At 50.7% G+C, this 24,425-nt stretch overlaps 2 protein-coding genes across 3 annotated transcripts in view; one reads left to right on the top strand and one right to left on the bottom strand.

Moving 5' to 3' along the window:
- PLS3 (plastin 3) overlaps positions 1-17,269 on the top strand; it is a 30,032-nt gene extending 12,763 nt beyond the window's left edge. The window contains exons 3-17 of one of the 2 annotated variants that reach the window (XM_061446266.1): positions 4,377-4,540; positions 6,520-6,649; positions 7,101-7,233; positions 8,463-8,544; positions 9,150-9,315; positions 10,025-10,167; positions 11,010-11,036; positions 11,146-11,241; positions 12,075-12,270; positions 12,849-12,927; positions 13,548-13,662; positions 13,757-13,890; positions 14,415-14,538; positions 15,086-15,210; positions 15,965-17,269. In XM_061446266.1, the coding sequence (XP_061302250.1) occupies positions 4,377-4,540; positions 6,520-6,649; positions 7,101-7,233; positions 8,463-8,544; positions 9,150-9,315; positions 10,025-10,167; positions 11,010-11,036; positions 11,146-11,241; positions 12,075-12,270; positions 12,849-12,927; positions 13,548-13,662; positions 13,757-13,890; positions 14,415-14,538; positions 15,086-15,210; positions 15,965-16,097 (1,847 nt within the window). In that variant the 3' untranslated portion in view covers positions 16,098-17,269. The remainder of the gene's footprint in view (positions 1-4,376; positions 4,541-6,519; positions 6,650-7,100; positions 7,234-8,462; positions 8,545-9,149; positions 9,316-10,024; positions 10,168-11,009; positions 11,037-11,145; positions 11,242-12,074; positions 12,271-12,848; positions 12,928-13,547; positions 13,663-13,756; positions 13,891-14,414; positions 14,539-15,085; positions 15,211-15,964) is intronic. The other variant, XM_061446267.1, reaches the window with a different exon arrangement.
- A 410-nt stretch (positions 17,270-17,679) lies between these two features.
- On the bottom strand, positions 17,680-18,981 carry LOC133265634 (nyctalopin-like). Its single transcript, XM_061446381.1, has one exon. It carries the CDS (start codon positions 18,955-18,957, stop codon positions 17,680-17,682), a length of 1,278 nt encoding a protein of 425 aa, XP_061302365.1. The 5' UTR covers positions 18,958-18,981.
- Positions 18,982-24,425: the final 5,444 nt, after the last annotated feature.

Below are 24,425 nucleotides of genomic sequence, written 5' to 3'. Positions count from 1 at the left end.
GAGGAAGGGGCCACGGAGATGCTGGGAGGGCTGGAGCAGCTCTGCTCTGGAGCCAAGCTGAGAGAGCTGGGCTGGGTCAGCCTGGAGGAGCCCCAGGTTGGACACAGGGGCTTGGAGCAAGCTGCTCTAGTGGAAGGTGTCCCTGCCCGTGGCAGGGGCTGGAGCTGGAGGAGCTTTAAGGTCCCTCCAACACAAACAAGTCTGGGTTTCTATCTCCCAGCTACCTGGAAGCCTTGCACCACAGCCCAGAGCATGGTTATAGCAAAGCTCAGGTGGTTGGCCCTTAGGATGTCACAAAGTAGGTGTGGGAAGGAGGAAGCCTCTTGCATGGTGGCTTCTGCCCACCAAGATGTGCCTGCTCCACTGTGTGGCTGCATGGGCTTCCTGGAGACCTGCTTTCATTCTAGCATGGGACAAGTTGCTGCCCTGGATGTGCAGGTTGATGAACTTGAAGGGTGGTGACAAGGTTTTCTGTATGCAGCTGGACCAGACCAAGACAGTGAGGTGTTACTGTGCTCTCTGTCACCATTTGCCTTCCATGCCGCTTGCTGGTATCCCCTATCTCCCATGAAGCTGGTTTGCTGTCTGCTGACAGCCAGCAAAAGGCAGGAGTCCCCAGAACTCCTTCTTGCTTATTTAGAAGTCCAGAGGTGAGAATCCATGCTTTAAAGTTAGCACTAAAGTCAGCTGCATCTTCGGAAGCAGCTCCCAGTATCCTACAAGCAGGTCTTTGTGTTGGGAATGATCTGAGTAGTAAACAGCAGTGGGGAAAAAAGCATCTTACCACCTGACAAAAGCAATTAAGTGGGGTGTAAGAACTGCCTGGGCTTTGGGTGGCTGCAGGTTAGGGGGAGAAGAGCAGAGTGCTCCGAATCCCCGCTGGTCTCTGGATTTGTTGCCTGGAGCAGGTGTGTGTATCTGTGCCCTTGGCCGAGCAGTGGCCCTTCACAAGGGAGGCATGGAGCAACCCTATCTGCAGACTTGCTCTGTTTATTTGTCTTCCTCCTCCCTGCTTCTCATAGCAGAGATAAGCATCTTTTCTGGAAACATGAAGTACTTAAAACCCCTACCCCGGCTGAACACTGTGTTCAGTGCTGCAAGGTGGTGAAACAATGCTCCGAGCTGCCGGCAAACGGGGATCTGTGGTCCTGCTGGAGTGTGTCCTGCTGAGCATATAGCCTTAAAAGGACATGTGTGGGTTACTTTCCCCTCTTGCATCCTGTTATTTAAGCTATTTTAAGTGCTCGGAGGAAGCTGAGCCAGGGCTTGAAGCCGCGTTTGGGTTTTATCGCGGCTTCGCTGCGCCACCTGCACCCGGGCGGGAGATGGCTCCGAGCATGGCGCTGGCGGGACCTCTCCTCTCCCAGCTTGCTCCGCTGCCGGCCCTGCCTCTGCCCATGGGAAGAGGACACTTCAGACGTGCTGCAGTCTCCTTTGCATCAGGCACCTCCTGATGGAGCCGGGCCGTGGCTTGTCTGTTAAACCCATCTCGCTTGCTTCCATTAGTAACCCTGGGCTGCGCGCCGAAGGGTTTCCTTTGGAATAGCTTCTATTTTGACAGGCTCTTGGGCTGCTGAATCCCGTTTCAGCTTTCGTTACAGAGGGGTTTTAGACCGCCTTCCGTCTGAAGTCTGGCCCCGTTGCGGGACATCCAGCAAGGCACCATATGGTGGGCCTGCAGGGATGCTGGAAACAGCCCTGGGGCTTGCTGGTGCTGCAAAGGTGACTCCTTGTTTAATCCTGCTCCTCTGAACATTGGCTGTGATGCCAGCTGGGGAGCAGAGGCAGCAGGAAGGGAAGCAGCTGCCCTGTGGGATAGCGGTCTCAGCCCTATTTGTCTTGTTCACAGGTCTAAAGGCTTTCAGACATATTGAGAGAAGAATGGGTCTGTATTCTACCTCATAGTCAATCACGGTGGTCTTCTAGCCCCAGAGCTGCATCCCTCCAGTGCAGCAGAGATGGGGACTTTGGAGCTCAGGTCCCTGCTGTCTGACCAACAGGCATTTGATGCAGGAAATACCGTACTTTGTGGTTTCCTCTTTCACTTCTGAATAGGCTCAGACACAGCCCGTGGAAGGCTGGTTCAGAAACACTTCTGAATGCTTAAGTTAGACACGTCAAGAAGAACAGCTTTACTAAATCTGAATCAAAATCGCATCCATGACCTTATCAAGGGTACAATGTCTTGTTCAAGTCTGATTTTTCTCTGTCCTTTGCCTGCTAACATTGGGGTAGGTGTAAAACTTGGTGTTTTAGGTGGTGGATCCATTGGAAGAAGTGATGCACAAGTGTTTCTGGGTTTACCTGCTTGATTTGGCAGCGTAGCAAAGGATCGTGGTCTGTTCAGTCAAGCGAGTTGGCTGAAGGCATGCTGAGGGTGACAGCAAAGGTTTGTTTGGGGTCCATAGGCCCTGGACATGAGCAAATCCATTCTTGTCTGATTGCCTTCCCTGGCTGTGAGGCAGGGAAAAGATGCCTATTGTGGAGCTAGGTTTAGTAGTAAGTGTAACAGAAGAAGCTGTGATTTATCTAGAGGGGAAATAGTTTGCTGATGACATCTCAGGCTGGCCTCTTTAATAAAGCTTGCCTTTGTAAGCTTATATGTTTTTGGAATAAAATTCTCAAAGTGAAGGCCAGACAGCAGCATGTTGCCATCATTAATCACTGGCCCAAAGCGCTTTATTTCATCAGCATTATTGTAAACACTGACATTCTGTGAAGGATTTGAATGTATTTAATCACCCACTGGAATTGATACTGCTCTTTACCCTGAGACCTGGGGCCTGGGGTGCAGGAGGCAGCACAGGTTTGCTCTGTCTGCCTTTGGATGGCTGCCACTAAGCATTTGAATTTCACTTTCTCCCTAGCTTACAAAAGCAATTTTACAATCCCATATGGCTGTGGAAAATGAGGATGTTTGAAGTGGCCATGTGGACATGCTGCTTGCTGGAACAGTGCTGTGAAATGAAACCTAAACCCCACCACTGACACCTCATTCCAAGGAAATTGACTTCCAGATTTTGCTAAAAAGAAAAAAAAGCGTAAGGACTTTAGAGCTGTCATGGTTTTCCTTTATTCCTGACAGTATTTCCCATTAAAGCCTAAGTACTGACCCCAGTGGCAGTGCTGAGGGATTCCCTCTTGAACAAAACCCAACACGCGCTCTTCCATCGTGCAGGCTGGGGAGGACACAAGCGCTTTGGGGCAGCTGAAGCTGTTGCTTGAGTGGAATTTAACCCTAGGGCCTGAGGGAGAGGCTGCTGCCTTGTGAATAGCTGGGAAATCCTGTGTGGGCTATGGGAAGAGGTGGGTGTGGGTGGTGAGGCCAGGCCAGGCCAGGGGTCTTTTTTACCACCCTCACTCTACAAACTTTCTTCCTCACATGCAGCCTGAATCTCCCTCTTTTATTTAAACCCATCACCCCTTGTCCATCACAACAGGCCCTGCTGAAAACTCTCTCCCCATCTTTCTTATAGGTCCCTTTTAAGCACTGAAGGGTCACAATAAGGCTTCCCTGGAGCCTTCTTTTCTCCCAGCTGATGTGATGTGATGACATCCCCAAGGGGTTGGGATCTGTGGATGTGAAAAGCTCCACATTCTTGTTTTCATTCTTCCCAAGTCTCATAGGCAATAGCATCTCCTTTGGCACACGGTGCTGCCCTGGCTTGGTGGGTGCTTGTCAAAGCAAGTGTCCTTGCAGAGCAGTCTTGGGCAGGATTGAAGTATTGGCTGCAGCTTTCTGTCAGCAGTAAGTGGATAACATCATTAGCAGCGTGACGGAGAAGTGTAAGTGCGGAGCTGACTCGGTGTTTTCAGCTCGGAACAGAGCAAGTGCTGTGTTTCACTACTGTCTGTTGCTCACACAAAGCCAGCTGCAGTTAGATGCAGGAAGAAAAGCACTGGAGATCATGGAAAATGCAGATGCTCTGTTGTGAAACTTCTCCACCGCACTCGGTCATACGTGGTCAGCTCTGCTTCCAGGCTGCCCCTGCCCAAAGCCAAAGCTGTCTCGTGGCCTGCGCTGGGACCCTCTCTCAGCATCACCATGTGCATTTACCACCTGCCTTTGATTCCTGGTGTATTCTTGATGCTGCCCATTGAGCAGTTACTACTTGGGCTCGGTGTTTTCATGTGTCCATGTCCTGCACGGATCTTGCTTTCAGCAGAGATGAACGCTCTGCACAATGTGACCCCAAACCAGGTGTGTTGTGATGAGCTGCACTAGGAGGTTCCTCCTTGCCTCCACGTCCTGTAGACATCCCCAGTGCACAGTAAAGCACTTCTGGACATGGGGGCTGTGTTTCTGCTGCCTGGGGCTGGTCATGTTTGGGTACTGGCGTGTTTTAAAACCTCCTCTTGCCCCTTCTCTTCCTCAGACCTCAACAGCAACGGGTTCATCTGTGACTACGAGTTGCACGAGCTCTTCAAGGAAGCCAACCTGCCTCTGCCCGGGTACAAAGTGAGGGAGATCATCCAGAAGCTCATGATCGACAGCGACAAGAATAAGGATGGGAAGATCAGTTTTGAGGAGTTTGTCTATGTAAGTGGTGTTTCTGAATCCCTGTTAGACAAAGCTCAGCAAGGGAGCAGAAGAGGTTGAACCTGGCTTCTTACTTCTTACCCTAATCCGGGTTTCTTTCTACAAACTGATGACTTTTGAGGACTTACCATGTAAAAATCTGGTCTTTGCACAGATCTCTGCCTATGAGCAGACTTTTGTGTTGTGCTGTCACTGCCAGCACTTAGATTTGGACAGGGGGGGAATATGTTGGATTTTAAACAAAAAAACAAATAGAACTCACTCGCTTTTCCTATACAAAAGCGTCATTGGAGGCCAAGAGACCATTTCCACATGGGGTGACAACTGGACAAAAGACTTGTAGCTCTCCAGGCTTACAGTGTTGACTGGAAGCTGCTCAGTTTTTCCAGGCACATAGATGGATGCCTGTTTTCCCAGTGAATCAGTATCATTTCCTTTCTCAATTTAATGGAACTGCAAGTATTTGCTAAAGACTCGAGGGTGTTTCACGACACACTTGGAGATTAGTCCTAGATGCTGATACAGGAAACTTCAGATCGTTTATTGCCTTGAGAAGGAAGAACAGGAGTAAAGAGGAAGGAAAAGCTAGAGGCTGGGTCTAATCTGCAGCCTTTTTCTGTAGAAATAGGTCAGAATTTGTAATTATTTGTATTTTTACAAAAGCACAGCACTGCTGAGGTACAGGTTTAATGTCCACCCCTTCATCCCTCTTATGCTCTGACTGAATGCTGGGAGAGTAAGGACAGTATGTGCGGTGCATTGAGGGAGCTGTTTTCAGCTATGTTTCTTGCTATTTCCTAATTTATCTTCACCTTTTGTTCCTTAATTGTTTTCAGACCCTCTGAACTTTTCAGTTCGGAGTCAACCAGTAAGTTGGAGGTGGTTTGCAGTTTGTGAACACTTGCATGCTGGGTGCATGTTGGTTTGAGCTGGTTCCTAACTCTAACTTTGCACTAGGAAGGAAGAAATAAATCTCTTCTGTCACATCTGGATGGTAGCAATGACCAAATAAACACAAAGTGTCTTATGGGCACCTAAGCTAGAGAGCAGAAGCAATGGTTACTTGTAGGATGACGTGAACCGACTTGAGGTCGTGGCAGAGTGACTTAGGGTTTCCTCAGCATTAAGGCACATATTCTAAAGCTGGTGTGCAATACCAGTAACTAGGCCATCAAAGTTGATCTCCATCAAAATCCTGATGTCTAAAACCAACCAAGCAGAGAACCCAAAGTTTCTGGGCTCTTGCATCTTCACTTACCTCTGCCCCATCACAGGGGTGACCAAAACCCGTGTGTGCCATCAGGAGATGGTTTAAACGTGCTGCATCTGGGCAGTGTTTAGAGAACCTGTACCCATTTCATTTGTGTCTTCAGCACGGTTGGAAGTAATTGGCCTCAGTTTTAAGGCTTTCAAGCCAGTGAATGGAACACTTGTTACGCACTATCACAGGTTTGACTCTGACACACTTGAAGAAGATGGTTTCTTGGGTTGTGGGCAAAGTCTTGTGTGTGAACTAAAGTCACAGTTACACGAGCATCTGGCTTACGCAGAAAGGTTAAAATTGCACAAGGGCTTTCTCAGCTTTGGTCCTGTGGAGCTGCTGCATGTGGACCTGCTCTTGGACTGCAAAGGTTTCATGTTGGGTTTTGTTGTGGTCTCCTGAAATCTACTTGACGAGGTAAATGTATGTGAGGTCCTTCATGCCTAATGCTTGTGTTTCAAAAGGCACTTGCAATATGTGTTTGAGAGAGTAGGATTCCTCCCTGCCCACTCTCCATGTTCAGTTTAATACCACAAGCCCCTGCTGGACCCTTCACGTTTGCTGAGTTTGCTATGAAGTTTGCTTTAAAGCTGACAAGAAACAGTTTCTGCTGTGGTCCTTTCATTGGGGTTGGACTAGCTGATCTCCGGAGGTCCCTGCCAACCCTAACGGTTCTGGGATCACTTCATGAAGGTGGTTTTCCTTGTTTCAATTGTAGATTTTCCAAGAGGTGAAAAGCAGAGATATCGCTAAAACGTTCCGAAGAGCCATTAACAGGAAGGAAGGGATCTGTGCCATTGGGGGCACCTCAGAGCTCTCCAGCGAGGGGACCCAGCACTCCTACTCAGGTATGTGCCTGCCTTCCACCCCTCTCCACGGTCACTGGACACCATGTGGCCAAACCAGTTGATTTCTATTGCCCTGCGCTCTTATTCTCTGAGAGCTGAATAATCTCACGTCAAGGTGAGAGCAGGACAGAATTAGAGGGTAAATCAAGATTAAAAGTGTGTGTAAAATAAATGTGTATTTCTTTCTGTTAACTGTGCTTGCTGATGAAGTCTTTGTGTCACGCTTGAATGTAATAAACTTGTTGAGTAACAAGTAAAGAACAAGAATATACTGGTAGTTGGAAGTGAATGTTGTATTTCTTTATGGAAATAATACCTTATTTCTAATAAGATAGTGTGGAAGTGATGGTGGAGCTTTTATTTCCCTGGGCTGTTGTAGGCTGCTTCTTTGGGGAAAATCTTTGCTATGTTCTGAAAAAGCCTGTATTAACTTTGCAATTGGTTGTCTTAGAGGAAGAAAAATATGCCTTTGTCAACTGGATAAACAAAGCCCTGGAAAATGATCCTGACTGTAGGCATGTGATTCCAATGAACCCCAATACAGATGACCTGTTCAACGCTGTGGGAGATGGGATTGTGCTATGGTGAGTCTTGACGGCTCCTGAAACTGGAGTTTGGGGGAATTTTCTTCCTGTTCCAGGCTGGGTTTGTGACTAATTGTGTGTGCTTAATGTTTTGTGTGTGTATAAAGGGGCTCGGCCATCCAGGCTTTCACTGTCACTGTGTGATGGTGATGCTCCTGCCTTGCTGCCAGCTTCACAAGCTGGTATTGTTGTCTAGTGGGTTTGCTTGGCCTTGAGACTGAGTTTGAAGGGGAGAAGGTGCTTTGCAGAAGCAGGAGTTGTCCTGGTGCAAACTCAACCTGATGGCAGGGAGCTTGGAGGAGGGCAGAAGGGTTAAATAGCATTAATAATGCTGTTAAAAGTGTTAATAGGTTATTGTTTAGACAGTAACCTCTGTGGTTACTGTTGTTGTGTTCGTAACCTTATGAAGTAACCCCAAAATGGCTTTTCTGGGCTGCACTGAGTAACTTGTTTTGCTGCATACTGAAACAGAAGGTATCCAGGGCTGCTAAACACTTTGGCTTTGTGGTTTTGGTTTGGTTTTCAAATGGCAGTGAATTAGGATAGTGGAGAATTGGATCAGCCTGGAGTTTCAGTAACTCCATCAATACGCAGAAGATGTTTAGTGGCTGCCCGTTGCTTCTCATTTATTTTCTGCTTTGTTTTTTTCTTTAGCCTGTGATTGATTTATTTTAATGAGATTTTATTTCCCCAGTTTCAAGTAATTCAGGGCTTCACCTGAAGACTGAATTGAGTAGGATGTAGTTCATGCCATCAAGGGAAAACATGCCTGTGCTTGCTGTTGCCTAATTCCCTGTGCTCAGGTGCTCCCCCCAGAGCTCTTGAGGTGTTCGTGCCTTGGGGAGCAGGTTGGTTCTTGCCAGCAGCAGCGCACCTTTACAAGAGCAGGAAGCACATTGTTGTACTGGAATCTGCAGCAGGCATCAACGGAGCAATGAGTCCTCGCTAGTTCCGAGACTGTGCTGTGAATAATTCATGTGCTCTTTTTGCTCCAGCAGCTGAGATCAGGAGTGCCCAGGAGCGTGTTTAAGGTTTCAGGCTTAGCTATTAATTACAAACACATCCTTGATCGTGTAAATATTAACTTCTGATTTACACAGCCTTTATTTTAAGAAATAAGAATCCCCAAAACCAAAGAGGCAAAAGGAAACGTGTTTTGTATCGGTGCGCTGGGCTTTGTTGAGATTCACTGCTCAGTGTTCACATGGTGTTGGTTTTCTTCCCACCAGCAAAATGATCAATCTTTCTGTTCCGGACACCATTGATGAAAGAGCGATTAACAAGAAGAAGCTCACCCCATTCATCATTCAGGTATTACACGTTCCCCTGTTTTTGCTGGAATTCAGGTTCTGCTAGCACTGATGGAGGCAGCGTGGTGGCCTGAGGCATCGCTATTGTGAAGCTCTGGACTTTTATAACTTGGGTTTAATGATGAAGGGCAGTTTTGGGGGTATGAGTGCAGTTCAAGAGACAAAAATGAATTTAATCAGGGGCAAACCAGCTGAAATGCTGTGTGCACCTTGTATTGCTGCGGTGATTACACACAGTAAAACAAGATGGTCACCGGAGTTGCCTGTCCATGGAGCTTCCCATGGTACAGCAGGTTTTTGTGAGGATGCCTGCGTGTGAGTATAACTTAACACTTCTCAGCCTTATTCTTATTGGCACCACTCGATGCGACTGACTCAGAGGCTGAAACTAAATACCAGAGGCTGAAATTCAACCCTGGTGCCTCGTTCAGTTCATGTTGATTCAGCCACCACAGTGCTGCTAAAACTGCTCAGCATCGAGGAGCATCTCCCCCGAGCGGCTGCTGTTGGAGCAAGGGCCAAGGGGGGATCTCCCTGCTGGGGCTGGATGAAAGGCGAAGCAGCGTCTCCCCGCGCTGTGCCTCACGCGGCTGTCGCTGTTCGCAGGAGAACCTGAACCTGGCGCTCAATTCCGCCTCCGCCATCGGCTGTCACGTTGTCAATATCGGAGCAGAGGACCTGAGGGAGGGGAAACCCCACCTGGTCCTGGGGCTCCTCTGGCAGATCATTAAGATCGGCTTGTTCGCCGACATCGAGCTCAGCAGAAATGAAGGTAAATGAAACGATAGAGCCTGACCACCGCGTTGCTTGTGCTGTCACTGCCAGCCCCACCACTGCCTCTTCCTTCCCCTCCTCTCCTCCAGTGATTTGGTTCTCCTACACCCCTCCCTGGTGCCGGCAGCGGGGCAGCTGAGCTCTCGCTGCTGCAGAGCTCTCCCTTGTGCTGCTTCGTCCTGCACTGACAGCCTCCAAACTCTGAACTTTGCAAATCAATTGCAGAGCTGTGGTTACTCCTGCACGGGCTATCGGAGTGCCCAGATGGATGCAGGGGCTTCCATGTCTTCCATTTAAGCTTGCCCATAGTGAACTGGTACTGTTGTTTGGCTTAGATTGAGAATCCGTGGCATGGGAAGCACTGGCCAGCTGGAAGGATGCTCATCTTGGCTTATTCTTGTGAAACTGCTTGGAAGCACTTTTTCATGGAGACTGGAGCCCATTTGCATTTCTTACAGTCATCAGCCTGAGTGTAAAATCCAGGGAATTTTGTTATACAAGAGAATGGAAAATATTTCTCATATGCAGTTCTCTGTGTAACAACCAGCTTGGGAAAGCTCCATTAATACCCACGTTATTTTCACTTCATCACTAGTTGCTGTTGTCCCTGCCTTCTTCCCGTGAATTGTGGCTGCAGCTCTTCCTCTGGCATGCAGGTTTGCCTCTTGAAATCTCCTTCCTTCCCCTCACAAGCATTTCTCTTCTAGCACTGGCTGCCTTACTTCGTGATGGTGAAAATCTGGAAGACCTCATGAAGCTCTCCCCGGAGGAGCTGCTCCTAAGATGGGCCAACTTCCACCTGGAGAACGCAGGCTGGCACAAGATCAATAACTTCAGTGCAGATATCAAGGTACCGAGAGCTCTCCTGGCCTGCATGTGCCTGGGGAAAGGCTGGGAGCTGGCTGGGGCTGTGTTGGCATCCTTCCTCCTTGGACAGGACCTTCCTTAACCTCAGCACACTGAGCAGGCTTAGCAAGGGTTTTATGGACCAGGTTGCTCCAAGCCCCTGTGTCCAACCTGGCCTTGATCACTGCCAGGGATGGGGCAGCCACAGCTTCTCTGGGCACCCTGTGCCAATGAGAGAGGATTGAGGTGGATTCCAGGTTAAAGGACTGTTGGGGTGGGGAAAAAAAGGGTACTTGAGGTGCATGTGGAGCCCAGAGCTCCCCTGTGTGCCCGTACGAGTGGTCACTCTTATTGCCAGCTTCAGAAGTACTCACAGCTGCTGGCTTGTCTGGTGTAACCCACAGGCTGCCAGGTGGTTCTTAGTGCTGTGGACTACAAGGACTTGTAGCTGATAAATAATTAGCGCAGCTATTTGCTCCTCCTGCTTTGTGACAATCCCTGGCCTCTCCTTTAAGCTGTTCTAGCTAATGGGCAAGCACAGGAGAAAACAGACTCCTCATCGTCATCGTTTTGCCTGGGCTTTCTCTTCACTGAGCCCTTTTCACTGTTGCTGTAGCACTAGGGATGGTTGACCGGGGGTTAGGGCCACCCTGGGAGATGTGGGGGACCATGAGGGTGAGCAGCACGGGGTCCCTGCTGTTGGGGAGGAAGCTGTGACACCAGAGCTTGCAGCAAAGGCAGCTTTCAAACAGGCACCCCCCATAACTTTAATGTCACCTATTTCTAACCTTTTCTCTTTGTTTCCTTTCCTGCTGCCTGGATCCCTGCCCTTCTGCTCGCTTTAAGCTTACAGATTTTGGTAATTCAGTAAAGGTACATAAGCCAACCATGCAGAGTGACTTGTTAAAGATGAGCCTGAAGTCAGTTATCTTGTATTCACTGCTGTGTGGGAGGCCTGAATTGTCTTTTTCATCCATTTCAGGATTCTAGAGCTTATTTCCACCTCCTGCATCAAATTGCACCTAAAGGACAGAAAGAGGGAGAACCCCAGATTGATATTAACATGTCGGGTTTCAATGTAAGTACTGGGGCTGTCGTGTCCTCACACTGTACAGCTGAGAACTCCCTGTGCCCTAGAATTGCCCCAGGGCATCTGGGTAACCTGGAATCTTAATTTCTAGAGCATAAGTGTCAGTGGGATGTGCACCCCTTGGGGATGTGCTAAATGAGTGGTTGATGCAGGCCTGGTCACTACCTGCTGGTTAATATAAGTGATTGAAGCCCCGTTTGTGGTTTGCTGTGCTGGGGAGGATGCTGACTCCTGCTTTTCAACCATCAAGTTCAAAAAGCATGGAAGTTGGAAAGCACCATGCTAGGGAGAACGCCAGGAGAAACCAGGACAACTGCACTGAGCACAATTCTCCCCTTTGATTAGTAGCTGATGCCTAAGGAACACGGCTGGAATTGTGACACTGCCCCAGGTAGCATAGAATCATAGAGTGGTTTGGGTTGGAAGGGACCTTAAGATCATCTAGTTCCAACCCCCTGCCGTGGGCAGGGATGCCTCATGTCGCCCAACTCTGTCCAGCCTGGCCTTGAGCACTGCCAGGGACTGAGCATTTACCATTTCTCTCTGAACAACCTGTGCCAGGGCCTCGCCACTCTCACACAGTAAATAATTTCTTCAGGTATAACTGATATACCCAACCTGAACTTCCCGTTTCAGTGTGAACCCATCACCCCTTGTCGTATCGCTGCAGCATCCTTGTAGCCCCCGTCAGACACTGGAAGCTGCTCTGATGTCTCCAAGGCTGAACAATCCCAGTGCTCTCAGCCTGACATCCAGGAGCTTTCCATCTGCTCTGCAGCCCGTTCTCTTCCATGGCAGCTCTTGTCTCGCTTCCTCCCCAGGAGAAGGACGACCTGCGGAGAGCAGAGTACATGCTGCAGCAGGCAGATCGCCTCGGCTGCCGGCAGTTCGTCACGCCGGCTGACGTGGTCAGCGGCAACCCTAAACTGAACCTGGCCTTTGTGGCCAACCTGTTCAACAAGTACCCAGCACTTACCAAGCCTGAAAACCAGGACATCGACTGGACCCTGCTGGAAGGTGATGGCCGTATTGGTGATGGAACTGGCAGGAGGGAAATACCTGAAGTAAACACAAGAGGCTGTGCCCACTGAAGTGACACCTGTGATTTGAGGCTTCAGTGCTGGTTTACTCATCTGTGGCAGATCAGGAGGGCATTTTGCAGCCTGCGGAGCCCGAACCTGCAGGAGCAGCCTGTCAGTGCCCGTGCCAGGGCTGGGAGTTGGGTTGAGCCCCTCAGTAATGCAGCGAGGCGTTCATGGGAGCACTGATTGTTGGCAGAACTGGGTTAGGGCTTTGGCTGCCTGGCTCCCAGCCGGCAGTGAGCCAGCACCTACGGGAAAGACCTTCCTGCTGCTTTTTCTTGCAGAAGGAGCAAAAGGCAGTGCTGAGGCCTGGTGAAGTCGGACTGCTGTCCTGAACTAGATCCCAGGGCAGCCTCTTCCTTTGGAAAAGTTATCATGGAAAAAAATACCCCTTTTCTGCTCAACCCCCAAAGTGATGAGCTGTGCCACTCAAAGCGCCCTGCCTTGCAAGGGGAAACCCCTGCCCAGCTTCGAGCTTGCAGAAGCTGAATGAACCTGTTTTCTCCCATTTAGGAGAGACGCGTGAGGAACGGACCTTCCGCAACTGGATGAACTCCCTCGGTGTGAGCCCCCATGTAAATCACCTCTACGGGTAAGCTCGTGGGAGAGGCCCAATGAGATCAGACTGGAGATGTGCCCACACCAGTGTCTTGGTCACCAAAGGGCAAGGAAAGAGTTTAAGAAAGGGTGATTGTATGGAGTGGGAGATGCTCGCTGTGCCCTCCCTGCAGTCCATAGAGGCAGGGCTGAAGACAGTTTGCTTATCTTCCCTTACCTTGTGTAAATTGGTACCCTGACATCCCGATACATTTAGATCTGCTTGAGCAACTGGGCCAGGAATGTAACCTGCATTAGAGCAATTGGAACTAATTTCCCTGTCACCTAACTTTAGGGCTTAACCAAGACATTAGGAGGCAAGATCCTCTGGGTCCCTGTAGTCAGTGAAGAGAGGTGGCTTCCTTTGGGTTTTGTGTAACAAAATTCTTCTGGAGATCCATTGCTGATGCCCGTGCTGAAACCTGCTTTGCTGCTGGCGTTAAGCACGGAGCATTCCTCCTACCCTGAAAACTACAGAATGCCTTGAATCCTTTTTCTCATTAGAGTTGTTGAAACAGCAGCAACCTGTAAAGAACAGTAATCATTCCTGATGTGACCAAGTCAGAGAGCACATAGATCTAGAACCATTGGGCTTAACCAGCGCTTTCCCTTTAGCGATCTCCAAGACGCACTGGTAATCCTACAGCTGTACGAGAAGATCAAAGTTCCTGTTGACTGGAATAAGGTTAACAAGCCTCCGTACCCCAAGCTTGGGGCAAATATGAAGAAGGTAAGAATTTCAAAGACGCTAAAACTTCCTATATGGGGCTTCGAGTCAAGTGAGCGTGTTTTGTGAGGGAGGTTTCTGTTTGAACTCTTTGTAGCTGGAAAACTGTAACTACGCTGTGGACTTGGGAAAGCATCCGGCAAAGTTCTCCCTGGTTGGCATCGGAGGGCAGGATCTGAATGATGGAAACCCAACGCTGACACTGGCCTTAGTGTGGCAGTTGATGAGAAGGTAGGGCCTGTCCCAGGCACTTTGTGAATGCAGCACAGCTTGGGCAGGGTATTTTGCCATGAGAGCACCCATTTGCGTTAGAATGGGGGGAAGGAGAAACTTAATAACAGATGAAGTTGACCATCCTTTTTCTTACCTGGTTCTGAAGGTGATGCAAATACATACCTGTATGAACATGGTAGCTCCTCATTTGGCATTAGAGGTCAGAGTACTCCTAAGCTGATGCACAACTTTTAGGTAATGTGCTACCCCAATGGAGCAGATGGTCAATGGTGAAATGGTTTAACAAGTGTCCTGAGCCCAGGCAGTTTTGTGAGCTCATATGTAAGGACTTGAAAGGCTGGGAAGATGAAATGCTTTAGCAGAAAGCACACTTCAGATAAGATAATTAAGTCCTTTTTTGCTAAAGGAGTTAAAAGAAGCAGAGACTATGTGAAGGCTTTCCAAGCTGCCGTGAGCTCACACTGCATCCTGCGGCTTTGCCCAGGTTCTTGCTTCATCTTCTTCTCTCTGCTGGTTCTCAGGTACACGCTGAATGTCCTCGAGGACCTGGGTGATGGTCAGAAAGCCAACGATGACATTATAGTCAGCTGGGTAAACCAGACCCTGAAAGACGCTGGCAAGTCCACCTCCATCCAGAACTTCAAGGTGCAGGTTCTCCTCTTGCATCCAAAAGGAGAGGGGTGCCCAAAAAGTATTCCCTTGGCTGGAGGAGCAGTCGGGGGTGTCTTAGGAAGGCAGGAAATCTGTGTGCTGGGAGCAAACTGGCTTCAAGCTAACAGAGGAGACACTAGGACTGCCCAGTGTGGGGCAAGGCAGCTGATGGGGCGGCAGAGGAGGGAGGGGAGGGAGGAAAGCTCTGGGATCAGATGGTGGCAAGAACAGGGCTGGAGCTGGTGAGCGTTGGAGGGTGAGGGCTGTCCCTTGGGATCTGGTCAGCTGCTGAGCATCGGGTACAGCCTTGTGTTCTCAGAGCACTTGCAGCAAACTGGAGCAATGATCTTGTGCTAATTCCAAAGGAGTGGCAGCAGTTTGGTTTTCTCTGTGTGGTCCAGCTGGGAATAATCCCTAACACTGCTGCTTTGGAAGGGCTTCTTTAAAGCTTGTTTGGTTGCATGTAGCAGAGCAGCTGGATCGAGGTGAGAAGCATGCTTTAAGGGTTACATTCATCTTTACTCGCCCCTGTTTTCTCCAGGACAAGACCATCAGCACGAGCCTGGCCGTTGTGGATTTAATTGATGCTATACAGCCTGGTTGTATCAACTACGACCTTGTAAAGACCGGTCATCTATCAGAAGATGACAAACAAAACAATGCTAAGTAAGTTTCCCGTTTCCAAAGCTGGTTTGCACTGATGCACTGCACCTTCTATGTGCCTCGGCCTTGATCTTACTGCTGTGGTTTTAAGCCCCTTTAACACCCTCATAGACAGGCAGCCCGCTGAAATGCAGTTGCTGTCCTTGCCTGGAACGCTGGAGGGAGCAGTTGGCTGGACTCTGCTTGCTGAAGCCGAGCCGCCCAAGCAGTCCGTAGCCGTGATGTGCTCCTCCTATGTTTGCTCAGGAGGATGAAGGGCTCAGCCTGGTGTCCCATGTCTTGTGGAATCACCAGGGGCTGTCAGGTGTAAAGCAGGCCTATTAAAACCTGCCTTTGGAACGCGTGTTCTGCAGGGCTGAGCAGCAGCAAAGTTTCTTGCAGAGAGCAGTCTCACCTGGTGATTGTTGGAGAGCAGGCAGAAGGGGAAACGTGACTGCTTGCTGGGGAACCCTCAGTGCGGTGGGCTCCCTGCTAGCCCTAACAAGTATTAATTGCACGTTTTTACCTGTCTGTGAAGAGGACTTGATGTTCAAGGGTCAGTTTGTGCATTAAAGACACTTTCCTGTAGAAGACCCAGCAAAATCTATAACTCAGATTTGAGCTGTGTGCTTTTATAAAGCAAACAGATTTGGGGACTGCTGCGCAGTGCGAATGTGAACCAAGAGGACAAGAGGGGAAATGGTGTTGGATGAGGCAGGAGCTGACGTGTGGTTTGCTGGTGACAGCACTGACCCACTCCTCTCTCCATGGTGAACAGGTACGCGGTGTCTATGGCAAGAAGGATCGGTGCCAGGGTTTATGCTCTTCCAGAAGACCTTGTGGAGGTGAAACCGAAGATGGTCATGACGGTGTTTGCCTGCTTGATGGGCAGGGGCATGAAGCGAGTATAAAAGGGCTGAGCTATGTAACGAAAACTAAACCCAAACCGCAACACAAACCCAACCTGCCACCCTGGGTGCATGAGTAGCAGATCAGCTGCGGCCACGTGGACATGCTGTTGGCTTAGGAACTGTCGAAGTTCAAAGGACTTGGTTTTGCTTTGCAAGACAAACTCTTACCAACATTCTCAGGGAGAGGAGTTTTAACCAACAGCCGTGCTCTTTTCCCAAAGGAAAGTGTTAACTTCTCAAGAGCTCACAGAAATGCATTCATAACAGCCCTGTGTCTTGCAATACTGCTCTGGAGCTGTCTTCACTTCATTATTTCTCAGCTACTTGGTGTTGTTTTACCCCTGAGGGCTATAAGGTGGTTGGTTTGAGTAGCAATGGAAACACCTCTAATTCCTATCTGCAGTCCAGTTTAATTTCTGCTACATAACCCAAGCATATTCTAGGTTTGACCATTTCCTTTGCAAATCAATACAGTACAAGTTGGGACCTGCAGGCCAGCTCGCAATGCTAAATGAGACGTGTAATTGGGAAGGTGGGTCTTCCTCTGGTATTCTCTGTACATGGTGCTTTTTTATACATCTAACTATATTGATTAATTTACAAATCAAGCATGGCAGGTTTTTTTCCTCTTGCTGCTTATAAAAAAGGGGCCTTTTGTTACTTTGGTTTGGCTTTGGTTTAAAGTTATGTTATCTCTGAGAACACCACCATCCTTGGACCTCGCACGTATGGCATCACGCTGCTGATGGCACGGTTACACCTGCGAACGGAAGTGAATGCATTTTTGTTGCATCTTGGTTCAGTTCTGTGCACCTAGAAAGTAAGTTTTACAAAAGATCTGCATGAAAACTCTAGGGTTTTTTATTTAAAATGCTGTTGGATATAAACCCATACTCTGTGGGGGGGGAGGTTTTGTGCAGGGGAAGAGGCAAATGTTAGAAACAGCAGGGTTCAATAAACTGAACAGCAACTGTGCTGGAACATAAAACTATTTTTACAGATAAAAGGAAGTGTTGTCGCCAAAGAAGGAAGATGCTGTATCAATAGGATTTAATATTATCTTGCTTTGGCAAGCTGTTTTGCTATATTTTGAGATCATATTGCTATTCCAAGCTATTCAAAGTGATGTAATATGGTGGCAAAGCATTAGTTGAAATAAAAACGTTTAAATATACACTTCTCTCCTTCTTTACACTGCCCTGGCCCGGCAGCCTGTCCTCAGCGGTGCTCAGCTGTGCTTCAGTTCAGCTTTTTGTGTTACCCCAGGTCCATTGCTCTGTAAGGGCTTTGCTTGAGGAGATCTTGTTATTGCTCTGGGCACAGGCAGCGAGGTTGTTCCCAACCTGTGTTTCAGGCAGGCTTCTGTAAAACCTTTCCCTTGAACCGGCACAGGGTGCCCAGAGAAGCTGTGGCTGCCCCATCCCTGGCAGTGTTCAAGGCCAGGTTGGACACAGGGGCTTGGAGCAAGCTGCTCCAGTGGAAGGTGTCCCTGCCTGTGGCAGGGGTTGGAGCTGGAGGAGCTTTGAGGTCCCTTCAGCCCAACCCAGGCTGGGGTTCTGTGATGAAATAAGTGGCCTTTAATTCAAAGAGAGCTGCCCCATCCCCTCCCACAGCACCACGCCTGGCAGGCGAGCACCAGCAGGATGACCCCGCTGTGGACAGTGGGGGTTCTGGTGCCTGCACTGGTACCATCGCCCCCGCACTTGTCCTCGCTGGGCAGCTCGGGGGGCCCGGTGCAGTGGGTCAGGTCCCCGGGCCGGGGGCCATGGGGTGCTGTGGTGTTGTGAGGGCTGGGGAAGGCACAGTGCAGCCCCTGGATGGCTCCACCGCGCGTGGACGCCCATCTCCAGAACCACAGCATCCTGCAGTCGCATTTCCAGGGGTTGTGGGATAAGAAGACGTACTTGAGCTTGGGCAGCTCAGCAAGCAGGCGGCTGGGGAGGGAGCTGAGGTTGTTCTTGCTCAGGTGGAGGAAGTGCAGCTTGTTTAAGTACAGGAAAGCAGAGTCTGAGATGGAGGAGATCTGGTTGTTGTTCAGGTACAAGTTCCTCAAGTTGAGCAAATGCCTGAAGGTGCAGGCGACAGCAGTGATCCTGTTGGCTTCAAGGTGCATGGTCTTGAGCTGGATCAACCCGTCGAAAAGCTGATTAGGCAAATCAGCGATGAAGTTGTGTCCTAAATTTAACATTCCCAGTCTGAGGAGCTTTGTGAAAGCGCCGTTTTGAATGATCCATATCCGGTTCTTCCTGAGGTTCAGCTCGTACAGGCTCTCCAAGTCCTTCAGGGAATCTCTGCCAATGGCTTCTATGTGGTTGCCCTCCAGGGACAGCTGGGTGAGGCTGGAGAGGTTCCTAAAGGCCTGTGGGACGTACCGCATGTTGTTGGAGGCTAAGTCCAGCCTCTCCAAGGAAGGCAGGTGCGAGAAGAGCAGCGGGTGGATTTCAAAGATGTTGCAGTGGGACAGGTCCAGGCTGAGGAGGTTTACCAGCCCCCTGAAGGTGTTTGCGTGCAGGTAGGTGAGGCGCGAGTTCCTGCTGAGGTGCAGCTCCCGCAGCTGGCTGAGCGCATGGAAGGTGCCCGGGGACAGGAAGGTCAGGTTGTTCCCATCCAGCCAGAGGCTGTGCAGGAAGGTCAGGTTCCTGAAGGTGCTGGTGCTGAGGCCCCGCAGGTGGTTGTTGGAGAGGTTTAGGGAGACGCTGGAGGTGGCGATTTCTCCCGGGAGGGCTCGCAGCCCCGTTCTGTTACAGTGGATGCTCTCTCCGGGTGCACACTGGCACACGCTCGGGCACGAAGCAGAGGTATTGAGACTCAGCCCAGCCTCGGCTGCGCAAGTAAGTAGAAATACAGCAGGAAAGAACATGGCCAGGCACCCGTCAGCCACTGCATCTAATACCTGGTGGACAGCAGAGAAGGAGGCAAGAAAAAGAGCAGGTACCTTTCGGGCAGGCGAACCGCGAGCACCGCAGGGCTGGTTGGACTGTGCTTTGGTGCACACTGAAACTGAACCCTCGTTCTTCCTGCTGCCGAGCAGCGGGATCAAGTCTTTAGACGGATAAAAGCCGATTAAGCTCCTGCTGTGAGGAGCGCCACTGAGAGGCAGGGGCACCTCTTCGCTCTCACTGTGGTTTTTCCCACCTCCTGCCCTCTGCACACAGCAGCAGGTAACAGGTTCCCCTCGGGATCTGCCTGGGAGAGGCTCTTGCTACCAGCTTGGTCGCTGTTCCCTGGATTCTCTTGGATCTCTGCTCTGGGAGGGGAGTTTCATGCTGTTCTTCAGCCAGAGCTTCAGCAAAGGTGACCAAGAGCAGCTCTGCCCACAGATGTGATGGGGTTTCTCACCCTGGGATGCCTGCAGGACGTCAAGCCTCATGCCTGCTGCCAGCCAGGAATGCGCCAGGGATTGCTGTGTCCTGGTGGAGCACCTCCTCGGGATAAGCCCTGGGCCATCTATGAGTGGTAGGAGATGATACACGGACGAGATGCAGAGCGCCTCAAGGGCATGCTGCCCTTTCAGGGTGCTGCCTGTCCCCGGCAGGGTTGAGACCTGTCACTGAGCACCTGGAGCTGGGCTTGGGTCCCTAAAAACTCAGTTCCTCAGGGTCTTTCCTGGGTTTGATCCCATATCCATAGTACCAAGGAGAAAAGTGTGATCAGAGGGTCCTGTGCCCTTAAATCTGTGTTGCCTTCAGCAAGTTCTGTTTTCTTCTTCACTTTTCTCAAGCAGCCACCCCCCAAAGAGCAGCTTCTCCCTGGAAGCTTGGCGGGGATGGCCATGTTGTGTAATGGACACCAACTTCCAGCTGTAAACAACATCATTTCTTCGGTTAGACAGGCTTTGCTGCAGTGTTCTTAGGAGCCAAAAGCTGGTTCTCACCCTGACGGCAGCCAAGTGGCTTGTCCTGGGAGCCCCAGTGGAAGGTGGAAACGTGCGCTGCTCCCCCCATGCAGCTGCTCACATCTGGGGCTGTGCTGAAGGGCTTGGTGAGAGGCTTTGTTTTGTGTTCTGAGCTCAGCTGGGGCTGCTCCTTCGAGGACATCACTTTGGGGGCTGTTCCATGCTGCCATTTCTATGGCTGCTTCTTATCCTGGGCTGATCCCAGAGCGTGAGCAGCAGCTCAGGGAAGGGATCCTGCCCCTCTGCTGTGCTCTGGGGAGACCCCCCCCTGCAGTCCTGATCCAGCTCTGGGGCAGCAGCACAAGAGGGACGTGGAGCTGCTGGAGCGAGGCCAGAGGAGGCCATGGGGATGCTGCGAGGGCTGGAGCAGCTCTGCTCTGGAGCCAGGCTGAGAGAGCTGGGCTGGGGCAGCCTGGAGAAGAGAAGGCTCCTGAAGGGGAGACCTGAGAGCAGCTCCAGTGCCTGAAGGGGCTGCAGGAAAGCTGGAGAGGGGCTTGGGACAAGGGATGGAGGGACAGGCCAAGGGGAATGGCTTTAACCTGCCAGAGGGGAGACTGAGCTGAGCTCTTAGGCAGAGCACTCTCAGGGTGCTGAGGCACTGGCACAGGGTGCCCAGAGAAGCTGTGGCTGCCCCATCGCTGGCAGTGTTCAAGGCCAGGTTGGACACAGGGGCTTGGAGCAAGCTGCTCTAGTGGAAGGGGTCCCTGCCTGTGGCAGGGGTTGGGGCTGGAGGAGCTTTAAGGTCCCTTCCAATAGAAACCGGTCTCAGATTCTATGAGGTGATGATCCCAGGTACATCCTGTGTGTGTTGCAATGCCCAGTGGTCCTGTGCCTCTCCAGCTCCATTATCCTGAGCACCATCGCTGCAGTCAGAAGTAGCTGGCATCACTGCCTCATTGGAGGCAGCAGAGCCAAGGTAAAGACCTGCTCCTTGAGAAAACCGACCACACAGTTGTTCTTGCTAGCTACTTTTTTAATGAATACCTTCCTGCTGTGGTCCCCTCTTTATCAGCATTCAGGTCTTGGGTTGTCTTTTCGCAGCTCAGCTCCTGGTGCTCCATGCAGGGTGTTGGTTGTCTCACCCCAGCGGGTAGCAGGGGTTTATGTTTTGAGTGAGGTAGCTCATCCTTCCTGCTTCAGTGGAAAGGCTGAGCCACCGCAGGTCTCCTGTTCAAATGGATCCCACCCATTGCATGACCATGACTGTGTTCTGCCTTTTCTTCAGTTCCTGATTTATCTGACAGCTGGGACTCACAGCGCACCCGCTGCACAAATTGTTTGTAGCTGATGTCAAGAGCCTTGCCTAGTGCTGTGGGTTTCAAGGAGCTGTTTTCTCTTCACAGGATCGAGGTCTGATGCAAGCAGTGCAAACATCTCCTTTGGGAAGGTCTTGCTGCTCTAATGAGCTAAAGGACCAAGGTTTGCTTTCTTTAAGCTGTCTGGTGGGCAGATGAGAGGGAGCAGAATCACTCAATGGCTCTGCTGATTAAAAGAAGGATTAAATAAGTTGGAATGCCCAAGTGTCAGGAATTTTCTGACTTCCTTAAAGGTTTATCCAGCTGGTGAACTCCCTTTTGTGTGGATCTCAGCTGTTGTATTATGTAAGAGAAATTCCTGACAAAACCACATTTAAAACTGATGCTTGCAGCAAGTATAGCTGAAAAGAGCGAAGGAAGGAAGGTTTTTAAAGGATCTCTGCACAGAGACCCCTGGGTAGTTCATAGCTCTCTAGAAGTGGCTGCAGAACCCTAGCTCTTCTGAAAAATAAAGCATTTTGTTACCTTTTCTTTTTACAATTTACTTTTACCTAAAGTAAATTGCTTCCACATACTTTAAATGCCAGATATACTGTACATATTAATATATATCAATATCAATGCCAGATAGATTAGATATATTAATATATAGATATGTTAATAATAAAGCAGAAGTTACACAGGAGGGAGCTCTTTCCCACCAGCTGCGGGCATCAGTGTCATGACTTGATACAATCCCAGAAAAGTTCGTGTTGGAAGGGACCTCAAAGCTCCTCCAGCTCCAACCCCTGCCACGGGCAGGGACCCCTTCCACTGGAGCAGCTTGCTCCAAGCCCCTGTGTCCAACCTGCCCTTGAACACTGCCAGGGATGGGGCAGCCACAGCTTCTCTGGGCACCCTGTGCCAGCGCCTCAGCACCCTCACAGGGAAGAGCTTCTGCCTAAGAGCTCATCTCAGTCTCCCCTCTGGCAGGTTCAAGCCATTCCCCTTGGCCTGTCCCTCCATCCCTTGTCCCAAGCCCCTCTCCGGGTTTCCTGCAGCCCCTTTTAGGTAATGAACCTCTATTAAACTTTAGGTATCAGACTTCTGCTGCTTCTCCCAGCAACTGCTCTGGGAGAAATGAGCAGCAGCGAATTACCTGTGGTGATGAACTGCTTCTAACGAGCGCTGTGCGTGGCTCCTGGTGTGACCTGGCCGAGCAGCTCTCTCCTTGGCTGCGCTTTGGCCACAGCAGCGCGAGCAGGATTTAGGCTCTATGCCCACTGTGGGCAAGCCACGAGGTTTGGCTGTCCCGGGGGCCATGGCTTGGAGCTGTGCTGGGGAAGAGAGCTCTGGGCAAGTCCTGCTGCCTTCAGCAGGGCCAGGATGCTGCAGTGCTCCCTCCTCCTCAGTGCCCGCTGCCTTTAACCGCAGCGGGAGCAGTGTGTTTGCAAAGCCGCTGCCGTGCTTGTTTCCTTTGCTGCTTTTAGTAACTTGTAAAATGATTGCAGCCAATGATTTGAATAAACAATGTCATGCAGGATAACCTCAGTCTTGGCAGCACTAGTGCCTCGACACAAACATCTCGTCAAAGAAATGCTTTGGAAGAGTTTCCTGCCTGCTGGAGGTGGAAGGGGCATCCCTCTCCCGCCCAGGCTGCCTCTGCCCCACTCTAAGCTAATGCAGACATAAACGCCTTCAAAAATTGACTTCTTCAGCATGGAAGGTCCACTGTATGGGACCAGAGCTCTCTGACACCACACTCTGATGGATCCAGGCTGGGTGGCCCTTGTGTTCCACTACAGTGGGAATGAGGAACTCATGTAACAGTGTATGGAGTGCTTGGGAAGCCAGCTGCAGGAGGGCTGCTTTCAGTGAGTGCATGCAAAAAGTTTGTGATTGGCATGATGGAAATGTGGCACCAGTGGGATGGACATCACCGCTCCCTGAAGGGCGTGGGATCCCAGCTCCTGCCTCCGGACACCAGGGATTCAGGGCATCCTGCTGTAAACCAGCACCCGAGGGGCCAGAGCCACATTGACCTGTGCTGGGTGGTGCATCCCGGGAAGCACGTGAGTGAGAGAGTCCTGTCCCCCTCCTGCATTCTCCACAAGGAACAAATCAAGCTGTGAATGCAGTCTGCATCTGGATCCATGTGGCTCTGAGGATTTGGATGGGGCTTGGAGCAAGCTGCTCTAGTGGAAGGTGTCCCTGCCTGCGGCAGGGGTTGGAGCTGGAGGAGCTTTAAGGCCCCTTCCAACACAAACCAGGCTGGGGTTCTATGTGCAGCTTTGCCTGGGAAGCACAGCACACGCGTCCCCAGTGCACAGGCTGCTGCTGCTGCAGAGGTCGCGCTCGGGGTATCAGGGTAAAACGTTTAACACTTACGGACACTCACTGGCAGTGTTTATCCTGCAGGAGCCTCTCTGCTGCTCCTGCCAGGGAGCGGAGGCTGGGGCCAGGCGCAGCGTGGAACACGGGGAAGAAGCAGATGTGAAAGCTCAGTGAAACCGATGTGAACCCCCAGCCATCCCCATCTGCTTCCTCTGGCCGCGTGGTACCCCAGGGCAGGCTCAGCGCCAAGCCTGCTCTCTGCCACGTGGCCCCGTCCCGCTGCTCCCCTTGGCTCAAGCAGCGCGTGTGTCTTTGCAAGGACTCAGGCAGTGGCTTCCTGTGTTGTTAACGGGGGGTACAGGGTCAGCCCCCTTGCACAGGCAGTGCTGCTGTGGATGCTGTGCGCTTCCTCTGCTTTCTGCCTCGGTGTGTTCACATGACGGTCAGCCCTGCCGGCACTAACAGCCTATTCCACTCTTTATCGTGTTGGCAAGTGCTGGGACTCCACAGAGCTCATGGGAGTTCTCTCCATGAATCCTTGCACAGAGGCTAGCACGTGTGCACCGAGTACATCTGAGGGGCAGGAGGGGTTTGATCCACCAGAGCTGCAGGAGGGAACTGCAGAGCTATTGGTGGGGTTTGCCTTTTCCTGGCTTGCTGCTGCTCTCTTTTTTTAGGTTGCCTTGCTCCTCTCCTCTGATTTACTGCATGTGCTCACGTGGCCTTGGAAAGGGGGGTTCTCCCGCTGCTCTGCTTCCAAAAGGAAAAGAAGCTGGCAGGCGTTCACATTGCAGTTCTCGAGTTATGTAGGTTAAAGTCTCCCAGTGGGAAAACGGAAGAGATGAGCGCGCAGATTGCTGGTGG

This window comes from Pezoporus flaviventris, unplaced genomic scaffold, assembly GCF_033815535.1.
Source record: "Pezoporus flaviventris isolate CSIRO_AGI_PZ_B2104156 unplaced genomic scaffold, CSIRO_AGI_Pfla_v1 ptg000005l, whole genome shotgun sequence".
In the NCBI taxonomy this organism is placed as follows: Eukaryota; Metazoa; Chordata; class Aves; order Psittaciformes; family Psittacidae; genus Pezoporus; species Pezoporus flaviventris.
The sequence above is the reverse complement of the archived record's forward strand: the minus strand, read 5'-3'. Positions and strand labels throughout refer to the sequence as shown.

What these genes read in the sequence shown, in the direction of transcription:
- LOC133265634 (XM_061446381.1), bottom strand. Translation starts at nt 18,957, where the DNA reads ATGTTCTTTCCTGCTGTATTTCTACTTACTTGCGCAGCCGAGGCTGGG.